The following is a 6,864-nucleotide window of genomic DNA, read 5'->3' on the forward strand; positions in this document are numbered from 1 at the left end:
GCAAGGTCTTGGATGACTTGGGACCATTGCTTAGGAGAATTGGAGGTAAGAACAAAGAAATCAAGAAATCCATAGGTGTGATAACTTTTTCTTGTGCTAAACTTGATCAATATTGATTTCAGGATTAACGGTGCAGTAGGCATAACTTATTGAAAGTTGGCTTTCCCTAAATTTTTTTGAGAAATTAAACCATATCAAAATTTCGTTTATGTTTTTTTTTCAAAATTTCCAGTTTGCCACTCTAAAAACAAGGAGCGGGATCATGAATTAGCCTTTTAAAGAACCCAAAAGATGGTAACTACTTGTATCAAATGTATTGACTTACATTGAGCTCAGGGGAAATGATAGTTATAACTATCCGCTACTTTTTTTTTAAACAAATAAGCTAGGGTTAGGCAGACCCCCACCTGTATTAAACTCAATGTTTCCTTAAATAGATTTTTCCATTTGCATCCTCATTTACAATGGTTTGTAATTCATAATCTAAGGGACTAGCAAAATGGACCGTAGACAACTCATGATTATGTACAAGTCCTGCAAGATAGTCAACTACCCTATTCACTTCTCTAAAAACATGTGAAAAAGTAATATAGCTAAACCTATCTTTTTTCCTCTCGATAGCTGCCACCACATCTCTACAGTACCATGGAGGTTTCTCTAACTTGTTAATGACATTTATGGCTCTCATGGAATCAGACTCCACTTCTACCTCAGGAAAACCTTCTAGTATGCATCTCTCCAAACATATTTCAATAGCATTGAGTTCTTGGAATATAACTAATTGATGACCGCCAGTCCCACTAAAAGCTGCAACAACTCTACCTTCCTTGTCCCTCATCACGCCTCTGTGACTTGCACCATTCTTGTTTAGAGCCCCATCTGCGTTAGCGATGATTCCATGCACAATTAATATTCACCTGTTGCTTGAACTAGGTGGTGATGTTTAACCTGTGGAAGAGATTTCGAACCTTGACAGTCAGTATCTTTGACATCAGGTCACAAAACTTGTATATAATTCCATAAATCTCGTTCTAGCTTGTTGAACAGTGTCTCTAAAGGTTTGGAGGTTTGCTTGAACCTTCTTTCATTCCTTTCTTTCCAGATACTATTTACCGATGCACAAATGAATATTTTGTACATCTCCCCTACTTCTGTATCTCTACTCAATCTCATTAAGGAAGCCCATTCTCGATTTGCATTACTAGTATCGGTAGAAATTCCCAACAACCTCTTTACTCTTGAGAAGAAGTCCCTCAAGTAAGGACACTCAAAAAACAGGTGTGCGGAGAATTTTCTACTGTGAGAACAGAGACAGCAGGAAGACTGATTAATAATTTTCTTGCGAACTAACCTGTCTTGTGTGGGGATATTGTTGGAGAAGAGCTTGGCATCACCCAATTGCCCCAGACCAATCGACTCCATCTTTTCTTATCTCAAACTGGATATAAAGCTGCATAGGCACTGCTGGAAGAGAACAACCCACTATGATGTGGTGTCCACACTATGAAGTCCGAATCCAGATGCTTGTTTATGTCCATTACCAATATGCTACCTTTCAAATTTTGAGATTGCAAGGTGTGTACTTATGCATTCCAGCTTCTAGAAGTCATGATATCACTCACTTTAGCGTTCATAGGAAAATCCCAAGCAGCCACTGATAAGAGCCCAAAACTGTAGTTTTAACCCTTTAACAGTCATACTTTTGGACCAATTATGTGAGTAATAATTAAGAGTTAACACTGATTACGTGTTTTTATGCATTTCAGGCTTCAAAGTCCATTATGTGCAGAAATGTGCCACTTTAGTGAGATAAAGGAGAAAAGGTCGGTTACTAAGGAGTTCCATGATTAAAGGCCAAGATTCAAGAAGATAAAGCCTTCCTAAAGCCCGGTCAAAAGTTGAAAAGTCGACACGGGCTGAAACAACACACAAGTCAGCAGAACTTCCGAAAGCCGTATCTTTGGACTTAGACCTCGGAATTGGGCCTACCTTATGTCAAAACGACCGGCTCGGAAAGAGCTTTCCAATGGTCTAAGCCTTGACCCAATCAGAGGAGCAAAAGTGGACGAAAATTCTGTGGAAGCCAATTGCAGCTGAAGAGGCCTTTTTGGACTGAAAGAATTGGGTTTTGGGCCAGAGAATCTGGCCCAAAATATGGCTCCAAGCCCATGTACGATTTTTGGATCTGAAAGTATAAAAACCAAAGTTTAGCTCTTTGTTAATGGTAGCTAGTTAGACCTAAAATAATATAGATAATTCTAGATCTGTTTTCATTAATTAAATTAAGCTTTAGTTCCATTTTCAATTCTTGTTTTAGATTAAGTCTTTGAATCATTGTTCTTGATTGATTAGATAAATAAAATAGTTGTTTTAGCAATTTCGAATTGTGTTATTTCAATCTATTAGATCTAGTTTTAATTATTGTTGGTTACCATCTCTTAGTTGTTAATTAGAATTTAATCATTGTTTAGTTTAGATTAGTAAATTTGAATCTTGATAATATGTGTAGTTTAGATTCATATGGGAATGATTCTTGAATGATTCAAGGCTAAAACCTCCATTAGAGGGTTGATGAAGCCTTGATGAAAACTTGGTGGTATAGTGTAGAAGCATTGTAGAATCTATTCCAATCTAGAAGGTCGCGGATTAAGCCATGAGAATGGGTGGACGACCTCACATGCTAGTTAGTACTCGGTAGAAATGCCATGAACACTAGGGATTAGAACTCGAATTTCTTGCCGTAAGAACGTAAGAATCGAGATACAAGAATCTATACTAGGTTATTAAGTTGGATTCGAGGTGGATTCAATTCCCCTCTAATCCTTTATCTAGATTCAAAACAATCATATTTCCATAGCATTCGTAGTTAAATTCAAGTAATCAAATTCAGTAAGTATCGTAGTATATCACCTTCGTAAAGATCTCATTGACTTAAGACTGATTAATTAGATTAGAAAACAATTCCATGCTAGAGCACTAGGGGTGAAACGAATTTGTTACTCCACTCTATTTCGATAGAATTGAGAGTAGGAAACTTTGATAACATAGCATAAAAAATAGTTTAGTTTACTTACGTTTTGATTTCATCGTTCATTTCGTAGGTAAGCTATTCATTTTATGTTTATCAAATGGCGCCGTTGCCATCTTAGTTGCACTTTAGCATTGTTTTCATAGTAGAATTAGTCATTTTTTAAGTCCCATTAAACCCACCCACCCTTGTTTGATTCATACTGTGGTTATTCGTTTCAGCGTTGAAAAATTCCGGGACAAAATTACACTGAGCGCGATCGCACCTATAAGGAGCACGCCTGCGCCCTATAGTCTGGCACACGAGCGATCCACCCTCATCTTGGCGACCACCCCTCCCTTACTTGGACTTCGACTTCGACCAGCCCTCATACCAAAGCGACCACTTACTTATCGGACAAGGAGCCGACCGCTTCTATGCTAGCGCTTACTGCGCACTAAGCAAAATTTTGCGGATTTCAACATGTTTGTTTCAAACTTCGATTTTCTAAGTTTTTCAGTGTTCTAACTTGTTATTTACACTGAACACGCGTAAACAAGACGCTATTCATAAGCGAAGCAAGGACGCTATCAGGTATTCCTTTCTTCCATACCTCGCATCTCCAGTTAGAGGTTCATACTAAATATCAAGATTGTTTGGATTGTTTTCGTGTTTAGACTTAGACTTGCATGAGATTAAGGTCTGGTCGGAGAAAAACACCGAACGTAATTAACCGTCAACAAACAAACATATCGAGTATACCAATCACAACACCTCTAACTACTATCCCACCAACCATACCTGACATAATGGCTGAAGAAAGAGAGACTCCTCTCTCCGACTTCTACAAAGCTTTGAGCGATAGCCCTAAATCTTGCATCGTTCTAGCAGACCCAGTGGGGGATTTTCGAATCCCCCCAAACATATTTAATTTGTTACCCGTTTTCCATGGTTTAGGCCATGAAAAACCTTACCAACACATGCGTAGGATTGAACAAGTCCTTACAACATTCCATCATCCTACGGTTGGTGCGAGAACAAATTAAACCGAGGGGTATTTCCCTTCACCTTAGCCGATAAAGCAAATATCTTGGTTAACGCCCAAAGCGCCTAACTCTGGACTCGTGGGCTAAACTTATTCAGCTATTTATGGAACATTTTTACCCACCCCTAAAGACGGATGAGATGCTATCCAAGATTCATTTCTTCCGACAGAACCCTCATGAATCATTTTCTGAGGCTTGGAATCGCTTCACCGATTTGCTTATAGAGTGTCCACACCATAACCTAGCAAAAGACACGTTAGTTCGTGCCTTTTTCAAAGGACTTCAACATCACCATAAAGAAGTCCTTGACATAATGAATGGGGGTAGTTTCCTAAGTAAAGGAGCCTCGGAGGCTTACAAATTTTTAGAAGAACAAACTAAACGAAATAACAATTGGGGGGGGGGGGAGCGATGATATCCCCCACTCTGCTAGTTCTTCTTCAACAGTTAAGGCCACCGGTATGTTTGAGATGAAACCCGATCTAGAACTTAAAAATTTAATCGAATCTCTAACTAAAAAGGTAGAGGCTATTTCTATTCAACAAAAGCCTATTCCGGTCATGAATGTCAACTCCAACCAATGTAATTTCTGTTTGAGTCCTGAGCACCCTGACTCCTATTGTCCTCTCGCCTATGAACAACAACAAGTAGAGCAATATAATGTTTGCTCCATTAATAACTATCCTATTCCTAATACCCCATGGAGACAACATCCCAACTTTAGTTGGCGAAACAATCAACAAGTTACAACTCCAGGCTTTAATAACTAAAATGTTAGGCAAGCAAACAACTATAATCAAGCTCCACCTAGGCAAGGACAGGGACAAGGTCAAGGAACTTATAATAATTATAACAACCAAAGCCAACCACCACGACAAGGTGTAGCACAAGGTCGAGAATAATTATAATAGTTATAATACCAATAGAGGTCTCGTTCCGGTTAACAATAGTAACTATCAAAACCCACCCATAAATAATCAACGTGAGATAGTTCCAGTCGCACCACCTGTGACTACTACACCTACACAACCGGACCGTATCGACGCCTTTATACAGGTTACCCAACAACTTTTCCAATCAATGACTGAATCAAATCAACAGATCTTACAATCTATAAATCAGGGCATACAACAATTAGCCCAAGAGAAAGCCCAACCAAAAGGCGTGTTTCTAGGACAAGCTATACCAAACCCTAAAACAACAAACACAGCCTTTGAGGTAAACGGTAATACTAGTACGGAAACGACAATAGTAGGTGACCTGAATGCCATCACCACTCTCTGTTCTGGAAGAGTGGTTGATAACAAAGTAACTATGCCTATAGTTACCCCATCAGTACTCCCTACATCGGATATTGAACTAGATACCGAAGTAGAAACTGAAGAGCCTACCACTGTAGAGGTACCAGTTAAACCACAACCTAAGAAACAGAAAGCCAAGGTTACACATCAAGTCGAGCCATACACTAAATATAGAGCTAAACCACCGTTCCCTCAAAAATTAGCCATGCTAACCGGGGATACAAACTTTGAGGAGATTAGGAACGCGTTTTCAAGAATCTAACGATAAACCTTCCTTTTCTCGAAGCTATTAAAAAGCTACCTAATCACGCTAAGTTTCTTAAAGAGTTGTGCACTACTAGGCGTAAAACCAACATACCTAAAGACGCCTTTTTAACTGAACAATTCCCAACTTTATCCGAAAATAATGGAATTGTTAAGTACAAGGATGATAAGAGCCCAAAACTGTAGTTTTAACCCCTTAATAATCATACTGTTAGACCAATTATGTGAATAATAAGTAAGAGTTAATACTGATTAAGTGTTTTTTATGCATTTCAGGCTTCAAAGTCCATTATGTGCAGAAATGTGCCACTTTAGCGAGATAAAGGAGCAAAAGTCGTTGAACTTCCTCCGGCGCCATATCTTTGGACTCAGACCTCGGATTGAGGCCCACCTTATGTCAAAACGACCGGCTCGGAAAGAGCTTTGCAATGGTCCAAGCCTTGACCCAATCAGAGGAGCAGAAGTGGATGAAAAGTCTGTGGAAGCCAACTGCAGCTGAAAAGGCCTTTTGAATTTGAAAAGAATTGGGTTTTGGGCACGATTCTCGCCCAAAACATGGCTCCAAGCCCATGCACGATTTTTGGATCTGGATGTATAAAAACAAAAGCTTGACTCAGTGTTAATGGTAGTCAGTAGCCAGTAGTTAGAAAATAGTAGATAGTTTAGAATAGAAAGTAGCCATTAAAATAGCTTCTAGATCTAGTTTTATTTAATTGTTTTTGATTAAGTATAGTTTCAAATCTAATTCATTTCATTAGATTAAACCTTGAATCTTGTTCTTCATTTGATTAGATCAATAAAGTAGTATTCTTTACCCATTTCGATTTTTTTCAATTCCAATTCTAGATCTAAATTCAATTCCTGTCCTTATTTCAATTTAGTCATTAAATTAGATTTCATTATTGTTAAATTAAGTAAATTTCAATGCTTTATATTATGTTTAGTCTTAATCTAAATGGAAATGATTATGAATGATTCAAGGCTAAACCTCCATTAGGGGGTTGTGAAGCCTTGATGAAAGCTTGATTCGATTATCGTGAGAGTCGTCAGATTTTCTATTCCACTCTAGAGGCGATTAGTTCACCATGAGAATGGGTTTAATTGTTCACATGCTAGTTATGAATTGGTAGAAATGCCATGTATAATTAGGGATTAGGAATAACCAATTGTTCCATGAAGCGCATTTCAATTCGGATTACTGACGATTATTCGGATTAGTGGATTAAGTTGAGTTAAGGTGGAATCA

General features: G+C 38.3%; 1 protein-coding gene across 1 annotated transcript; it reads right to left on the minus strand.

The window, feature by feature from the left end:
- Nucleotides 1–418: 418 nt before the first annotated feature.
- LOC147516053 (uncharacterized) lies at nt 419–838 on the minus strand. The gene has a single exon (XM_086593152.1). The coding sequence runs from the start codon at nt 836–838 to the stop codon at nt 419–421; it is 420 nt and encodes a 139-aa protein (XP_086449278.1).
- Between the last annotated feature and the right edge of the window lie 6,026 nt (nt 839–6,864).

Source organism: Coptis chinensis, chromosome 2 (assembly GCF_015680905.1).
Source record: "Coptis chinensis isolate HL-2020 chromosome 2, ASM1568090v1, whole genome shotgun sequence".
Classification (NCBI taxonomy): Eukaryota; Viridiplantae; Streptophyta; class Magnoliopsida; order Ranunculales; family Ranunculaceae; genus Coptis; species Coptis chinensis.

Coding starts and splice junctions, on each gene's coding strand:
- LOC147516053 (XM_086593152.1), bottom strand. CDS start 838: ATGAGGGACAAGGAAGGTAGAGTTGTTGCAGCTTTTAGTGGGACTGGC.